This window comes from Petaurus breviceps, unplaced genomic scaffold (assembly GCF_028583685.1).
Source record: "Petaurus breviceps papuanus isolate PSGF00001 unplaced genomic scaffold, PetGlider_PUasm1.0 65, whole genome shotgun sequence".
In the NCBI taxonomy this organism is placed as follows: domain Eukaryota; kingdom Metazoa; phylum Chordata; class Mammalia; order Diprotodontia; family Petauridae; genus Petaurus; species Petaurus breviceps.
The window spans coordinates 823,248-841,714 of NW_027186436.1; the positions used below are offsets into that span (position 1 = coordinate 823,248).

The following is an 18,467-nucleotide window of genomic DNA, read 5'->3' on the forward strand; positions in this document are numbered from 1 at the left end:
TATCAAGTCTCATTGTTACTTCCACATCCCTTCCAAATGTCCCTTTCTGTACATTCATGCTGCTATTTTTTTTTCCATTTGGGCCCCTATTATCCACTTTGCTGAACTATAATAGCCTCCTAACTGATCCTCCTCTATGCAGTCTCCCCTTTCTCCAATCCAACCTCCATACTGTTGCCAAAATAATCTTCTTAAGGCATAGACAGATCTAACCATGCCACCCTTTGCCCAAAAATCTTTAATGTTCCCTATTGCCTCTAGGATACAAAATCTTCAGCCAGTTTGTAAAAGCCCCCCTCAATCTGGTTATAACCCACCTTTCCAGATTTCAGATAATTATCTTCCTCCCTTTATGAACACTTCATTCAGGATAAACTGACCCTCAGGAGAGTGAGCATGGTGAAGTGGATAGGGCACTGGGCTTAAAGTCAGGAAGATCTGAGTTCTAATCCTGCATCAAACATTTACTAGCTCTGTGACTCTGGGCAAATCTCTGAACTGATAAGCTGTTTCTGAAAATTGACCATTCCATCTTCTACATCTGTATGTTCTTTTGCAATACTGTGCCCATGCTCAGAATGTCTTCTCAACCTCTCAATGTTCTGACTTTCAATCAGAGTTCCAGCTCAGTTGACACCTTTTCCATGAAGCCTAATTAAGCCTAATCTCCCCAATTATTAATGTTGATGCTCTTTCTTACAGTTCCTTTGTATGTATTTACTTGTTATTTGGGTGTCTCTTTTGTCTTCATCACTCCAATAGAATATGGACTTCTTGAGGGCAGAGACTGAGTTTTTAAATTTTTATATTCCTAGCAACAGTGCTTTGCATATAGTAGGTGTTTAATAAATATTGAATTGGAATACATGGTGTTATGAGATCACAGAGAGGAATGGGGAATGTGAGAATCATGAAACAAAGCACTGACTATATACAGAACAGTGTTCTTGGCTCTATAAGAAAAATAAAATTTAGATAAAATGTAACTGTTGGCCCCATGGAGATTTTAATTTAGTAGTGGAAAAAAGCAAACAGAGGATTATAGGGTGTCCCTAAAGTCTGGACATGTAGAAAATCTCATTAACTATGCATATTTTCAAGAAATGGAATAAATGAAATTTTCAACAGCATTTTATTTAATTAACACAAATGAGACTTCATAGGAAGACATAGGAGACACATAGGAAATCTCACTAATTAATTTAATTAAATTAATATCATTAATATGGAAAATAGTCCCCAATAGCTAATGAAAGCATTTATTCCATATGAAATTGTCATGGCTAAAATTTATGCTAATTAAATAAAATGTTGAAAATTTCATTCATTTCATTTCTTGAAAATATGCATAATTAATGAGATGTCCTATGTGTCCAGACTTTAGGGACGCCCTGTACAATCCACAATATTTTATGATAAGTGTCCTAGAAACACACAAAACAAAATGCCAAGTGAAGGGAGTGGGAGGAAGAAGAGTCCTCCCAGTTCCAGGTTGTTACTGGTTGAGCCATGAGATAAGAAAATGGTATCTAAGCAGGGTGAATTCTATTTGCTCTTTAAAGCTTGAGTAGGAGTTCAACAGGTAAAGAAGAGAGGGAATTCAATTAATAGGGAAAAGTGTGAACAAAAACATGGAGGCAGGAGAGAATAATTCAGGTTCCAGATTCTAGACTGGCTTAAGGAGAGCCAGTTTTTTGAAGAGTTGGCATTTTAGCTTCTCTCATGAACTCAGTCCAAAGTTTGTCAAGAGAAATAGACATGATTGGTCAGTCAACAAACATTTATTAAGCACCTACAATGTACCAGGTCTCATATCTTAAGGAATTTCATTGGGGAAATCTAATTGAGAAAATAACACTACCATGTGTGATACTATTCAAGGATTTTTGTTGTAGTTCAGTCATATCCTATCTTTCATGACTCCAGTTTTGGGGTTTTCTTGACAAAGATCCTGGAGTGTCTTGCCATTTCCTTCTCTATCTTATTTACAGATGAAATTAAGGCAAACAGAATTAAGTGAGTTTTCCAGGGTTACACAGTCAATAAGTATCTGATCTGAACTCATGAAGATGAGTCTTCCTGATCCCAAGTCCAGCGCTCTATCCACTGTGCCCTTCACAATTCAAGGACAGAATAGTGTAGAAACTGGCACTAACTGTGTATTATGAACCATAGGTGGAAAACACCTTCCTCCATCCATTCTTTATCCTCTCTTATCCACCTTCTAAATAGAACCAGATTATCTTCCTTGTATATAGATGTATTTAAGTCACTCCTCTGCTCAAAACTGTCCACTAGTTCTTTACTTTTACCAAGTAAAGTTCAAAACCTTTGGTCCAACCTACTTCTTTATTCTGTCAAATATTACTGTGTTCTGTGTACTCTATACTCCAGCAAAACTGTACTCACAATCCCTGGGAGTTCTTCCGCAATTGTGTCTTTACTGTAGTTAGGGCTTTGGTAGCCACCCTGCTCTGATTAAACAAAGATGAAGAAGACTGAATCTCCTGAGGTATCCAACTGAAGTAAGTCCTGTGCTTTTCCCAAAGGTGGGAACCTTGAATGTCAACAAGGCATGAATCAGTACAAGTCTTTGAACTCTAAGCTGCACATCAGGTACAGACTCCTCCCTCTTCAGTATTTAGTATTACATTACATTCATATGCCACAACTTGTTCAGCCATTCCTCAATTGATGAGAATCCTCTCAATTTCCAATTCTTTGCCACCACAAAAAGAGTTGCTATGAACATTTTTGTACATGTGGGTCCTTTTTCCATTTTTATGCTATCTTTGGGATATAGACCTATAAGGGGTATTGCTGGGTCAAAACTTTTCAAAAAAAATTAGTGTCCATCTGGAAATTGACTTTCTTTAATCCTTCAATGTTTTTTTTTAAATTTGTGTCATTTCAAAAAAAAAACTTTTTTTAAATGATGCATCTTAAATTTATTAATTTATTATAAATTTGTGGGGGGTTTTCCTGCATTGAAATTTTGATGACACAATATTACCGTGTAACATCATATTGTAATCAAATCATTACATGTACATATTCCTGGAAAGGCATGCTGGGCTTCCCAAAAATGGAAGACACATTCACCTGCCAGTACCTGCTTGTTAAAACCTGTTGGTGGACTTGACCACTGATAGATTATATCTTGCATTTTGTGTGTTTATTTGGAAAATAATATAATCTCTACGACTTTAACTCTTTTACACATCAAATTAAACATGTACTAATGGTTTCTCAAAATTCTCTTCTCTTCTTTCCTTATGCTTCCGCCCTTATTTTTATTTAATGCCCCCCAATTGCACCCAAAGCTACAACTGCCCCCCATGATTCCAGCATCCCCCAGGGGGTGGTATCACCCACTTTGGGAACCTATGATAGACATCTAGCACCTTGTCCATGTCCCCATCAAAATCCTTCACATGAAATCCCAAAAGTACCCCAGAAGCCTTCTTCTCCATCTCTTGACATTGCTTGAGCACTACTTTGTGCATTACTTTGTATTATAGTTATTTTTATGGGTCTTCCTAGTCTGTAAGCCCTATAAAGAGATTGTCTGACATATAGCAGGTGCTTAATAATTAATCATTGACTGATCGAAGTGAAGGCAGAGGCTGTGTCTTTTTTATACTTTGAAGCTCCCTGGTTTCTGGTGTTGTATTCATCACCCAGGAGGCATGTAATAAGTATTTATTGAATTGAACTGAAGAAGATAAGGGAGAGCTAAGTATTTAATTTCCCATATAGTTGTGTACTACCTGTCAATGATATAGTGGAAAGAGACCTGGATATAGAATTAGAGGACCTGGATACAAAGTATGGCTTGGCTAATTATCACCTATGCCACCAATTCACTTGTCTTCTCTGGGCCTCAGTTTCCTTATCTGTAAAATGAAGGGATTGGATCAGATCAGAGTTGTGTGAATTTATTTTCTAAAATATTTTCAAAGCTTTAAATTAGTATAATTGGTTCCCTCATTATTCCTATGTGTTTTGTTTTGTGCATTTAAAAACATTATTCCAAAAAGGATCTATAAATTTCACTCAACTGAAAAGGAGTCCCTGACACACAAAAGAATAAAAGAAGAAGCCTTGGACTAAATGATCTTTAAGGGTTCTTTTCATCTTCAAATCTATGATCTGCCTCTGATAAATTCTCAGTAACATTTGCTTTTTTCTACATCTCCCGGGTGATCCAGTAACCTGCTGAGATGAGGAATTGGTTGAAAGCCTTCTGGACAACGTCCAATGCTGATAAAAGAATGATTTGGGCCGGCAATCTTGGCACTTAAAAGGCTCATGCTCATATATGTTGTATATGTCCCATGCTTCCACATTCCTATCCACCTATTCAGCCTTACCTTCCAAAACTTCCTGTCCTATGTGCCGGCTAAACTGGATTTCTCATCATGCCCTCCCATCTCATCCTACCCTCTACCAACTTCATACCTTGGATTACCTGTCTTTGAAGGAGAGTAACTCCAGCCTCTATCTCCACCTGGGGAAATCCTTTTTTTCCTAAAATGTCCAACTCAAATATTACCTTTTCCATGGAGCTTTTGATAATTCCCTCCTATTCCATACCTCACTTATTGGAGTCGGGTTGATATTTGAATTTGTATTATAGTTATTTGTATATATATATATATATACCTTCTCTCTGTGAACTATTCCATGAGGACTTAGGGTTTTAATTTACTTTGGAGTCATGCATGAAAGGAGTCCACACTCACCTCTCATTTGGTTTAGGGTGTTTATTGGCAAGGACACTCAACAGCAACCTCTACACCTCAGCCCATAGTCATCTCTGAATCTGAGAATATCCAAGTGCTGATAACTTTTTTGGCAATGCATCCTCTCTGAGTGGGAGCCAGCTGGTCTTCCACAATGGGATGGAATGGTTTTTGGGAGGCTGGAAAAGCCAGTATCACAGATTTCTCTAGTGCTACAGCCTGGTCTGAAATCTGCCAGAATTAAGAATTATTTTCGGGGGGCCAGGTGGTGCAGTGAGTAAGAGCGCCGGCCCCAGTGTCAGGAGACCTGGAATCGGTTCTGGCCTCAGATATTTAACACCCACATAAAATAACTGGCCGTGTAACCTTGAGCAAGTTACTTAACCCCGATTGCTTTAAAAGAAATTATTTTCTAGCTTAGGATCCTCTTGTTCAAAGTGGGGAGGGGGCCAATGTATAAGTTTTGCATAGTTTCTAGTAACATGTCATAAAAAATCATAGTCTGAGCATTACAGAGTGTTCTAATCATGATCAAGCAATCCAGAATTCTCCAATGGGGGCTCTCAAGCAAGAGCATGCTCTTTCAGTTGGATCAAAAACCAGTTAGTGAGGTCATAAGTAGCTGTGAGGCAGGGGAGAGATTATGCCAAATGCCATCTGCCTGATTGGTGGCAGGGGTATTTTTGTCTTTCTTTGTATCTCTAGTGCTTAGCACAGCACCTGACACCTACATGCTTAATAAATGATTATTGACTGACTATTATTTGGACCAAACATAGGATTCAAGCACAAAAAAAGAAGCAATTGCAGGAACTGGCCAGTCGGTTACCCATGAGTGGGGGCATGCTATGTTTCATTAGTCACATAGGCTTATAGTGACCAAGTCCTCTGAACAGCAAGATTCCCCTCTTAGATCAGATATGTGATTTAATGGTAAAAACATTGGATGTAAAATCAGAAGACCGAGGGCTGAGTACTGACTCTGCCATTGACTAACTGTGATTATCGGCCAGTTGATTCATCTCTTTCCTCATTTGTAAACTGGAGACTATACCATTTGCCCGAATTACTTCCATAGTTGTGAGAAAAGCCTTTATGTTGTGCCATAGAAATGTGAGTAGTTGTGGTGATGAGCACTTTGAGCCCAGGGATAACTGGTGCCTTGTTTATTTTATACTGCCCACAGTTCCTAGGACAATGTTTTGTACACCATAGAGACTGGCCCATACTGGTATAATTTAACATAGTTGTGTCAACTACAGATATGCTCTCTGAGTGAAAAAGAAAAGAGAACCAATGTGGTCGGTCAATCTAATATTTACTGATGCTCGTATGGCTATGTGAGACATCTGGAAGGCAGACTCTGATTTTCCCTTTTCTTCCAGATGTGTGCACAGACTGGGCATTGCTCTTCCTAGTTTCCCAGAGGTGAGCTGGGCTTCCAGAGCGTACTCCCCTAGTGTCCTTAACTTAGCCTGTACCTTAGGCAACTTCACTACATCTGGGAGAATATTACTTTTAGACAATTCTACCCAGAATCCAGACTGATCCTCCAACCTGAGATGGACCTGAGAAAAATAAACACTTCTAACAATTATAACTTTTTTAAAGTGGCATGGGAAAACTTAGGACATTTCCTTCACTTTAAAGTCTTTGAAGGCTGCATGACCATTTATGAAATCAATTGTAAAAGGGATAAACTGGTTGTCCTCTCAGGTTCCTTCCAACTCTGAGACTCAGTGATTTTAATGAAAAAGAATAAATAATAGAATTATATTCGGTAAATATTTATTAAGTCCTTACTACATATAAGCCCTGTGCTAAATATTAGACATACAAAGTTAATACGAGATGTGGTCTCTTCCCTTTAGAATTGTTGTTGTTCACCCTTTGTTTTCGAAGAGGATCAATGAAATCAGGAAGGTGATGTCTTGACTTACAAGTGAATTGGATTTAAGTGAGGCAGGGCTGTGAAAAGTTAGCTGCCTCACTTTCTTCTCCAGGGTCATTGAGGTCCAGTGGCAAGACATAAGACAGCTGGTGATGGCCCATGTCTTTTAGAAATTCCTAATTTAAAGGAGGGGGGAGGAGATAAGCCATACTTACAAATAAATATGATACAAGGTCAAGTATGATAAATGGTAAGGCAGATATGCAGACAAAATGCTCTTAAACAATTGGGGGAGACAAAGATCACTTTCAACTGGAAGGATCAGGAAAGACTTCATGGGTGAGGTGGCACCTTGTCAATACAGATACAGCAAATTCTGTGATACCCAGGCCCAGTAGAAGGAGATAAGAAGCTCCCAGGAAGACAATAAAGCAAACCATCTTTATTGAGCAGACATGCTCACAAAATAAAGGGTAATCAGGGAGAATGATGGAAACAAGGCAGATCTTCTGGGCTCTTGGTTGGAATAGGACACCCACCTAGGACACCTCTTCCAAACCAGTGAAGTCTGGTGGGATTTTACAGATTCTTAGGTCTAATAGATTAAGAAGCCTGAACCTATGGACCAACCCATCCTGATTCAGATTAGTGGGGGGAGATGGGAGGGGCGAAGGGGGGAAAGAAGACTCCTGGGACAAGCAAAGGGTCCTTGGACTGTTATTGCTGGTCTTACATTTGCAGGATAACTCAGCTTCCCTGACAGGGATTTCTGGGCTTCTTCGATTAGCTGGGCAGGCAGGAAAATGTATTCCTGACACACTTCAACTTGAAGTTGGCCTTTAAGAATCATGGCATCTTCCAGTTCAAAGGGATCTTAAAGGTTATACAGCCCACTGATGCCATAACATCACCACCAAGTGACTGCTTGACATCCTTTTAAATATCTCCTGTGATAAGGAAGCTCACGACATTGTGGGGCAGCTAGGATTATTAGGCAGGGTTTTTCCTCATTTTTATCTGAAATCTCCCTTCCTCCAATTTGCTGCTCATTGGTCCTAGCTCTGTAGCTAGATGGAGCAATAGACAGAGTGCTGGGCCTGAAGTCAGGAAGACTCCTTTTCCTCAGTTCAAATCAGGCCTCAGACATCTACTAGTTGTGTGACTTTGGGCAAGTCACTCAACCCTGTTTGCTCCAGTTTTTTCATTTGTAAAATGAGCTGGAGAACACATGGCCAACCACTCCAGTATCTTTGCCAAAAAAATCCCAAATTGGGTCATTTAGAGTTGGACACGACGGTAACAACTGAACAACAATGGTCTTAGGGAATGATACAGAACAAGCATAGGCCCTCTTCACCATGATGACCCCTCATATATTTGAAGACATTATCAAAACTGTCATGGTTTTCTACATTTTTCACACAGATTGTTAGCTGTCTGAGTGAACCTTTTAGACCTGGTTTTTATTTTTATTTTACTTCTTGTTTTAGTCGTAGAAAGTAGTAGAATGGGTGGAACTTACAACTCTGCACTATGTTTGTTTTCATGTGATATCCCACGTTAGCTGGCCAGCTCCTTGAGGGCAAGGACTGTCTTTTGCCTTTTTTTTGTATCCCTGGCACTTAGTAGTACCTGGCACATAAGTAGACTCTTAATAAATTGATTGATTACTTGCCCTGGAAAATCTATTCTTCCCCTGTCTCTCCCAGACCAAACAGAATAGTACCCAGCTTTGTATTATATTCAGACCACCTTACCCCAGCCAGCGCCTTCCCACTCAATCATGCTTTTGCCTTCTCTCCTGCGCTATTAACCATAGATATCAATGTTTGCCCCTGGTTCAGTCCTTGCTTGCTATTTCAGTCATGTTTCTATAATGACTCATCTGACAACAGGTGGATTGGGGGAATGTATAATAATTATACCAATTAGCATTGAGTGATAGTGTCATGGAATGAGAATTAGCTCCTCCACAGCCTTCCCCTCAGGGACCAGTTTTCCTAAATATTCCCCTTTTACAGAAGAGGAAACTGAGGCACAAAAAATGAAGGGCTATACATTTCACACACTTCCATCACGCCATCCTAAATCTGCCAAAGTTCATAAAACTAGTCAGAAAAAAAGAGGCAAGATAAAAGCTCATCTTCCAGTCCATGCCATAAAATCTAATCACAACAGATGTTAGGGCTACCCTGTTGAGAGGCCGGATTTGGTCACCCCCTCAACAAAGCATATTTTCCAGGAAGACATGGAAAACACTAGTTGACATATTGAGATTTGAAGTTCCTACTGTGCCCCAAGTGGTGCTAGAGAAGGCATGATGGTTTTAAGGTCCAGTGACCCAAGTTTGAATCCCACCTTGGGTCACTTAGTACCTGTGTGATCATGGGCAAATTACCCAACTTCTCAGGACCTGAGATTCCACATCTACAAAATGAGAAGAGAGACAAGATGATGTCCAAGGGTCATTCTAGCTCCAAATCAATGATTCTGTGATCTCCCCTCCCAGCAGCTTACCCAAGGTCACGTAGTGAGTTTGTGAGAGAGTCCCCAGTAGAATCCATGATCCAAATTTTAAGTTTCTCACTATCAGAGTTGCTAGGAAAAGAAGAGTGGAATAGCAGAATGAATTTGGTTTAGGAGTCAAAAGCTAGTTTTAGCTCTGCTTCTGACTAGCTATGTGCTACCCCCCCACACTTTCTCTGGGTCCTAATTTTCCTACTAATTCTTGGCATTTAAGTTTTCTCTTAGGATGTTGTTGTCTTGTTCAGTTGCTACCAACTCTTCATGACCACATTTGGGGTTTCTTGGCAGAGATAACAGAATGGTTTACTTACCGTTCCCTTCTTCAATGGATCCATTTTGTCAGGCAATGTGAAGTTAAGTGACTTGCCCAGGGTCACACAGCTGAGGCTGGATTTGAACCCAGATAGTCCTAATTCCAGTGCTCTATCCACTTAGCCACCTACCTGCCTCTCCTAAAATATTTGACATAGTGATTTTACTAATGAAGTTACCTAGCCAATCAGGAGGCTAGAGTAGAGTCACAATGCAGGACTAGAGGCTCTCGGAAAATTAGACTTTTATAAATATTCACATTTTAACAAATTTCCCAGTCTTTTTTTTACCCTGAAACAACATTCTGAGTTGCTTGTGGTTTTCCATAGTGTTTGGACAGCAAGAAAGGTATAAGAAACAAAAATCAGAATGACTTTTTAAATTCTTCATGTGATTGCTTTGGGTCCCAAGGGAAACTGCCTCCTACCAGGCTATGTTTGCATTTGAAGAATTCAGGTAGGTTCCAGTTTTCTTCTATCAACCTGAGTCTGGGTTTTTGTTCTAAGTTTACTGAGTTTCTCCTTTCATTTTTGGGAGGTGGGGTCTATCATCATCATCATCACTGGTAATGGTGAAATTTGGCTCTGGAGAATGTTCCATGACCTTATCCAATTACACCTATGTGATCATAAAAACATCGAATGTCAGTTCTGAGAGGAATCTTAAAATCACACCCAAACACATGTGCACACACAGTTATTTCTCCATATGTGTGTTCTTATTCCCCCATGCCTTTTCTGGAGCTTAAAAAGATGGGTAGGGATTCAGTAATGGACTGAGACATAGCGAATATTCCAAGCAGAGAGACCAATAGGGCTGAAGGAGAGAGAGATGAGAAAAGATTGGAAAGGAAAGGAAGGCCATTGAGTCTAAATCTCTCATTTTAAAGATAAGGAAATTGAGATTCAGAGAAGGCGCAGACTAGTGAGTGCAGATTCACAGCAAATTCGGCTCATAAGCTTCTGAGGCAAAATTGGAACTCCCGCCATTTGGGTGGTGCCGGATTGCAAAGGACGCTGAGTCCTAGAGAAAGGGTCTTGAACTTGAGACAGTGACGGTTTGAGAGCAGAGAAGGGATATGACCAGCCCTCTGCAGAAGCACCAGATTTCTGAGGATTTTTTCCAAGTTCGTTGCTGCTTCTAGGGAAAACATCCCCCACTACCATGCCTAGCCACACTATCCCAATAAGACCAGCAAGCTGCGGCTGGATTCACCCAATTAGCCCAGCAGATGACAATGACAAAGGCTGGCTTGTCCTCTCCTTCTTGACTCCCCCAACCCCCACCTCCCTTAGAGATGCAAACCCTGGAGGGGGAGGTGTAGTGGTGAAACCAATCGATCAGTGATTGAGCTCGTGGCCCAGTCGGGTCCTGCCCAGAACCTGCCTGCCACCGCTGTGGAAGAAGGCAGCTCCCAGGGTGCTGCATTCATCAGAATTGCTGAGCTGATCACATGGTTTTCTTCCTGCCTTCCCCGTTAGCTGCTCCTTGTCAGCAGCTGGCGGAGCCCGAGGCCGCAGGCCAGTGTCTGCAGAAAACCTTTCCCGGCCCTACGTTGCAAAACGCCAGCCTCCTGCTCGCGCTCCCACACCCGCCCCGCCGCCAGCCCGCCTCGCTAACTAAATGGTTTTCCTCCGTGCCAGGGAGATTACCGTGGATCCCAAGGAAGCTGTCTCCTACTAGGCCATGTTTGCATTTGAAGAATTCAGGTAGGCTCCCGCTTTCCTGCATCAGCCCCAGCCTGGGTTTTTGTTCTAAGCTTATTGGGTGCTTTTTCTTTCTTTCTTTCTTTTCTTTTTTCTTTCTTTCTTCTTTTTTGCTGTGTAATGACACTCTGGGATCTGGCGGCGGCTGCTGCTTCCAAGCAAGGCTGACTTCAATATTTGTTGGCGGGTTAGACAGGGTTTGGGGAGATTAGGGTTGCGGTGGGGGGGGGGGGGGGGGGGGGGGGGGGGGGGGGGGGTTCAAGTTTGACCCACAGGTCAAACTTGAATGGGCGGGTGGAGATGGAAAGCCCGGGATCCAGGGAAAGGATGCTAAGTGAAGGCTGAAGTGATAGCTAGATAACTGATTTTTTCTGTTGCACGAATTGATTAAGATCCACCTGGATGCCGGTGTGGGGCTCTGAATATCAAAGAGCCCAGCATCGGTCCACCCTTTGTCAAACCCAAGAGAGAGTGATGCTCCTTTTAAAAATAAATAAATAAAAGGGAGGGGGGAATGAAAAGAATGTTAATGGTGGTAGCTGAAGCCGGAGAATTTTGGCAAGTCTGCAGAGCTGAATTTGGCTTTGACTTCATCAGATGTTTGTTATTTTTAATAATAATCTCCTGGCTGGGGAGCTCAGGGTGAAGCCTGTTGGAAGGGTTTTCCTAAGCAGGATTTCTCTTTGCTGTTTGTAAGCGGTTCAGCTGCTGCTGCTGCGGTTATTAATGTTCCAAATTAGCATCTTTTGTGAGGCTGACTTGCCCCCTCTTTCCTCAGAGAACCCATCTCTGAGTATCAGTGTGGGAAGGGTAGTTTGGGCGAAATGAAAATTAAGGGGGGCAGGGCTGAAAAGGCAAACAGACAGATTCTATGTATATTGCCACCTCTTGTGAGCTTATGAAGGAGTGTGTTTGCTGGGATTCCTGACCTCTGCAAGCCTCTGGTTTTCTGAGAATGATTTATTCTTTATTTTTATGCAAAGACTAAACATTAAAACAGCTGGAAAGACTAGGGACTCAGGATGTCAGAACAGGAAGAGAACTTAGAATCATAGAACATGGAATGTTGGAATAAGAAGGGACCTTGGAATCACAGAATGTGAAATGTCATAGCAAGAAGGGACCTTAGAATCCTAGAACATGACATGGCAAGCAGGGATCATGGAACCATAGAAGATGGTGTGACTGAGATGGAAGGACCTTAGAGATCATCTAATCTATTACCTTATTTTACAGATGAGGAAACTGAGGTTCAATGAGTTTAAATAATTTATCTAAGGTCATACACCCAGGAAATATCAGAGTTAAGATTCAAAGACAGGTCTTTTGAATCCAAGTCCCTTGTCTCCAGTCCACCAGGACTCTGTGACAGCCTTACAGCCACCATCACAAAACCCTTTTCTGATCTCCCAAAATGCTACAACCCTAGCCCTGTATTAAAAAATAATCACAAAGCCAACCACCTTAGTAGATATAATAATGATAAGAGTGAGTGAGGGAATGAATGAATGAAAGAGGGAGGAACCCTTTTCATACAGATGAAGAAAATTAGTTACAAGGTTGGGCTATGGATGTCTTTCTATAAACTTGGCTCTTTAAGATCCAAGCATTCCAGTTTGTGTTGTCTTTAAGAGGCTTGCTCCTTAAAGTTGAAATTTGGAAAGGCTTATTCTTATGGGTGGAAAAAGATCACAGATGATGCAGAAGCTCTGATTCTATACTGCAAGGACTATTTTCTATAACCAATGGTTGAAATTAGGACTGGTGGCATTTCAACTTAGCAGCAGGTTTCTTTGGCCTGAGTGAAGGGGTGTATCTGTAATCTGTTAGAATGATGTGTGACTGCAGTTGCCAGAGCATTGTTAATCATAGTTCATTCGATGATAACAGACACTCATTTGACAAACGTTTATTTAAGTACCTACTGTGTGTCAGGCACTGTGCTAGGCACTTAGGGACACAGAGACAGTTCCTGCCCTCAGAGTGCTTACCTTTTTTAGTCACTTCGTTTTAGAGCTTGAAAGAATCTTTTGAGATCTTTTAGTCTAATGTGTTGCCTAAGGTTACACAGATAATGAGTATCAGAGATAGGAAATAGCTAGTAAATGGTAGAGTAGAGATTCAAATCCAGATCCTTTGACTTTAAATCTAGAGTTTTTCCATTATATCACACTGGTTGGGGTGGGTGCAGGGAGGTCACATATGAAGAAGTATTCAAACCTGTTTCCACTATTGAAGGTCCTGCCCATAAAGTGAATTTGGTCCTAGTGTCCAGAACTTGGGAGATAGTTCTCTACACACTCTGCCCTGGTCAGATTACACTGGGAGAATTGTGCTCAGTTCTGGGCAACCCATTTGAGAAAGAATGTTGATTGGATAAGATTGGGAGGGCTACCAGGAAGAGGAAGGACACCAAAATCAGTCTGAATGAATCTTAACTGGAGGAACTACTGCATTTAGCCTTGAGAAGAGAAGACAGAGGTGGGATGATAGGTTGATAGATTAGTGTGAGAAGGGAAGGGACGTGAGCCTTAGTGGCAGGTGTTTGAAGCACGAACATTTTGATGAGGGACTTGTTCTGATTGGCCCCAGAAAGCAGAAGCAGTAGGTTTGAATTGGGGGACCAGGGGAGGGAAAAAATCCTGAACAATTAGAGTAATACAGATGTAGGATGGGTTGCTACTAGAAGGAGGTTCCTCATCACTGCAAAAGCTCCTCAAGTACTTGTCAGGGGTTTTATAGAAAGATTCTGGTTATGGATCATATTAGATGAACTCTGAGTTCTACTAAGCTCAAAGATTCTATGAGTCTGAGCTCACAGTGTAGTCAGAAGAGCACAACATGAATATTTATATCTGTCAATATACATTTATTAAGTTCCTATTATGTGCAAAACATCATGCAGGGTGCTGGGGTTACAAAGACAAAAATTAAGCTGTCTCTGCCTTCAATTCAATTTCGTAAACACTTATTAAGCCCCTGCTATGTACCAGGCATTGAGGTAAGCACTGGGGATACAAAAAGATGCCAGAGATAGTCCCTGCCCTCAAGGAGCCTATATTCTATAAGGAAAAGCAACATATAGAGCTATAGGTGTATGCAGAATAAATACAGGGTTATTCAGTGGGCAAGAAGACACTGGCAGCTAGGGTGAAAACTTCTGAAAGGTAGAGCTGAGGTAGGAGTGTATTCCAGGAATGGAGGGTCAGTCTATGCAAAGACACAAAAACAGAAGATGAAATTTCATGTGAGGACAGATTTACTGAACCATAGTATGTGAAGGGTAATATATGACAAGACTGGACCCAGGTAGTGAAGGGCTTTAAAATGATATAATTAGGGGAGATGGAATGTTATTCTAGAAGGAATTGGGAACCACTGGAGCTTATTGAACAGGGCAGTAACATAGTCAGAACTGCTTTAGAAAAAATCACTTTGACATCTGTGTGTAAGATGGACTAGAGTGGAGAATATAATTAAGGACTAAATAATAACTCACATTTCTATAATGCTTTACTGTAAAGTATTTGTTAAGTGTTTTCCTCACAATAACCATGTGAGGTATATAGGGCAAACAATATCATCCCATATGACTCTTGAGGAAACGGAGGTTCAAAGAGGTGAAGAGAAAGAACCTGTAGGGGGTATTGGAGAGAGAATTTACTTTCAAGTTGTTACATACCAGATTATTTATTTTCAGGTATGGTTTGGAGCACGTGGCCACTGAAACCCGTTCTAGCTCTGTGTTTGTGTGATTCTAAGCTCCCAGTCTAGTCTGAGAGATATGACATGAAAATAATCTTTCACGAGTCTGAAGGCTTGAGTTCAAATGCCACTTTGGGAACTTAGTAGGTGTAGTAGGCACAAAAGGACTGACTCGTTTCCATAGTGTTTTAAGATTTACAAACCACTATCCTCACAACAACCCTGTGAGTTTGGGAGAGCAAAAATGTGTTATCCCCCTTTTACAGGTGAGGAAATTAAAACTGAGAGAGTTTAAGCCACTTTCTTGTGGTCACATAACTAGGAAATGTCTGAAACTAGACTCAAACTCAGATCACCACATAGTTTCCAAGATAAACTTTCCAGCTTTAACTAGTATGATGCTAAGGGACTTGTCCAAAGTCACAAAATAGGGAAGGGAACAAGCATGAATTAGGCACCTACTATGTATTAGGTTATGTACTAAGTGCTTTAGAAATGTTATCAGAGGACAGCTAGATGGCACAGTGAATAGAGCACCGACCCTATAGTCAGGAGGACCTGAGTTCAAATCCAGACTCAAATCCAGACTTAACATTTACTAGCCATGTAACCTTGGGCAAGTCACTTAATCCCAATTGCCCTGCCTTCCCCCCTCCAAAAAGCAAAAAAAGAAAGAAAGAAAAAGAAATATTATCTCATAATAAATCTGAGTCATGATTTGAACCTCCATGATGTCATTCCAAATCCGATGTGCTTTCTGTCACACTGCCCCCAAGCAAGGATTGGAGTTTAGTATATGATTTCCTAAGTCCTGGGTGAGGCTGAGTGGTTTCATGTCTTGACTCTACCATTTATTTATAAATGCCTGTTAACTTGATTTGACTCTACCTGTGTGACCTGAAGCCCCCATCAATAAATGAGGGCTAAACTTGTTAAGTTATTTTTCAGTTGTGTCTGACTATTCCTGATCCCATTTGGGGTTTTCTTGGCAAAGATATTGGACTGGTTTGCCATTCCCTTCTCCAGCTCATTTTACAGATGAGGAAACTGAGGCAAACAGGGTTAAGTGGCTTGCCCAGAGTCACACAGCTGATAAGTGTCTCCAGGCCTGGTGCCAAGAAAACCCCAAATGGGGTCACCAAGAGTTGAACACAACTGAAAAACGACTGAACTAAACTGAAAATGGACATCTGTTAATGGACATCTGTAGGACAGACCAGGTGACTAAAAGTGCTATATAAATGCTAGTTCTTATTGGGGAAAGAAGTTTACTTTGTACAATATGCATGAAAAGATTAACCCTCTCTGAGTCTGACTTTTCTCATCAGTAAGATGAAAATCAGAATAGATGAGAAGAGATTATCACTGAGGTCCCTTCCATGTCAAACTCTATGAAGCTCTGTTCCTGTAACCAATAATACCAGGAAGTATCTGATGCTTGCAAATAAGGGGCTTGAAAAAGAGGCATGGGAGTTGAGAGAAGGCAGATATCACTATGGGTCTGGGATCGTTATAAAATGCTTTAAGAAGGAAATGAAACTTGATTTTGGTCTTGAAGAATAGGTTGGATTTGGATAAGCTGAGAGGAGTGGGAGGGCATTTCTAAAAGAGGAAATGGTGTGAGCAAAGCAGAGGAGGTGGGAAAATGCAAGGTATATTCAGGGGAAAGTGAATAGACTGTACCAGTTTGATGGCCATGTCGGCTTTCTACAGAATTAATGGGAGGCAAGTCTGGAAAGCTAGATTGGAATTGAATTATGGAGGACTTTGAATGCCATACTAAGGAATATGGATTTCCATTACAAAATTCAGCATCTCAGTGATCATATAACTTTCTCGTGGAGGCATTGATGAGCTGCTAGAAAGTCTTTCAGCAGAGGAATAAGCATGATAAAAAGGGTAGCCTACTCAACCCTTGATCCATACTGGTTGAGGCTAAATGGATTAGGATGTTAGTGCTTCAGGTGGATTTCACTCACTTTCTATGAGCATGATGATGATGGGTGTTTCCTCAAACAAACTGAGACCTGGGAAAGACCTCAGCTTAAAAAAGCCAAGGTCTCCCACTGCACCTGGGACCATCACCAGTAGTTTTGACCTATGTTTTGCCCTGCTAGACTCTGATGACTCCAGAGGATAGCGTGAAGTTAATGATTTTGCACAGCTCTGCCTCAGTTAAATCCAATTCATCTGCAAGTCAAGACATCACCCTTCTGATGTCATCGGTCTTCTTCCAGAATGAAGGATGAACAACAATGATCTTATAATTGGGGATGTTTAACTTGGAAAAGAGAAAATATAGGGGAATCATGATAGCTATATTGATGCATAATCTTGGATCCATCTACCATCACCATTTCTGTTCAGCAGTAATCATATGTAAGATAGTCTTCAACTGGAGTACCGTGATATGAGAGATGTGTTGTGTCTTTGAAATTTAAATTCATTTTGAATTTTATAAATATCATATAATAAACCATTGAGTCCAAAAAGTCAATTTTCTTTCTTCTTCCTTAGTTCCAGAGGTAATTTAAAATTAATTGTTATGAAATTTTCAAAGCCACTGATTTTGTTTTTCATCAAAGGAACCATATTTTGAGGTGGAAAATGCACTGCTCATAAAAAACCATGTGAAGTAGACAGAGAAGGGCAGGAATAACATAAGGCATGTTTGAGGAGATAATGAGAAGATTGGCCAGAAAAGAGAAGGAGATTCATGTGGAAGATGACTGAGAGAAAATTGATAGTTTACTAATGAGAGAAATGATTATTAATAACTAATGATTTGGGGACATTCAGAGTTCCCCCTTTTCCTATTTTCAAGACCTCAACCTCTGAAGGTTGAGTTAAGCTCCTCTATTTGACCCCACCCAATTTTCCAAGGAATCTCTAGTCTAAGGTGAATTCCATTCAATCAAGCTTGGGTGGAGACAGTCCCTATTTTTTAACTTGCCCAAGGCTTGAGGTGGTCTGGGTATAGAAAGAGCCTCTCTGTCCAAGGGTAATTTGGTGTTACTCTCCATCCCTCATTGTAATATTAATTCTCTCATTAATTGTAAGAGTAGTTTTGAATACTCCTCTTCCAAAAGGATATACAAGCCTTGAGCCCACTGCCATGATTACCTTTGGTCTAAGAGAGACAACCAAATTACCATAATTTTAGTAATAAATGTGTTGGCCTTACTAATAAAATTATCAAATTACCCAGAAATTGTATGTCTCAAACTTTTTAATTGCCATGCTGATGGGGAAATAATAATAATAATAAAACTTTTAAGATTTTCAAAGTACTTTACATATATTATCCCATTTGATCTTCAAAATAATGCTGTGCAGCATATAATACACATATTATTTTCATCCCTATTTTACCTGTAAGGGAGTAAATTGAAGAAAGGTTAAGTGACTGACCCGTGATCACACAGCCAGTAAGTGTCAGAAGTATGATTTGAACCCAGGTCCTCCTTACCGAAGGTCCTAGACAATGTGCTGTCTCCTATATACAAGCTAAGTCTCTAGTAGAGGTGACCTTGACCTCTTCATGCCCCTTGTTATGAGACTTATGCCTAAGATTCCAGTATC

The 18,467-nt window shown here is 40.6% G+C and overlaps 1 protein-coding gene and 1 long non-coding RNA gene across 8 annotated transcripts in view; one reads left to right on the forward strand and one right to left on the reverse strand.

Annotated features, from left to right (window-relative positions):
- Nucleotides 1-18,467, forward strand: part of LOC138173824 (ena/VASP-like protein) — a 285,363-nt gene that overhangs the window by 79,485 nt on the left and 187,411 nt on the right. Inside the window, exon 1 of one of the 5 annotated variants that reach the window (XM_069103918.1) lies at nt 10,864-11,183. The exons of 1 other annotated variant lie outside the window; for it this stretch is intronic. In XM_069103918.1, the coding sequence (XP_068960019.1) occupies nt 11,161-11,183 (23 nt within the window). In that variant the 5' untranslated portion in view covers nt 10,864-11,160. Of the gene's footprint in view, nt 1-10,863; nt 11,184-18,467 lie in introns of those variants that run through there. 3 more of the 5 variants (XM_069103919.1, XM_069103914.1, XM_069103917.1) reach the window with 3 other exon arrangements.
- Nucleotides 6,530-18,467, reverse strand: part of LOC138173827 (uncharacterized) — a 32,391-nt gene continuing 20,453 nt past the window's right edge. Inside the window, exons 4-6 of one of the 3 annotated variants that reach the window (XR_011171543.1) lie at nt 9,154-9,234; nt 9,012-9,063; nt 6,530-6,812 (exon numbers count right to left, since the gene is read on the reverse strand). This is a non-coding gene — a long non-coding RNA (uncharacterized lncRNA). Of the gene's footprint in view, nt 6,813-8,782; nt 9,064-9,153; nt 9,235-18,467 lie in introns of those variants that run through there. The other 2 variants (XR_011171544.1, XR_011171542.1) reach the window with 2 other exon arrangements.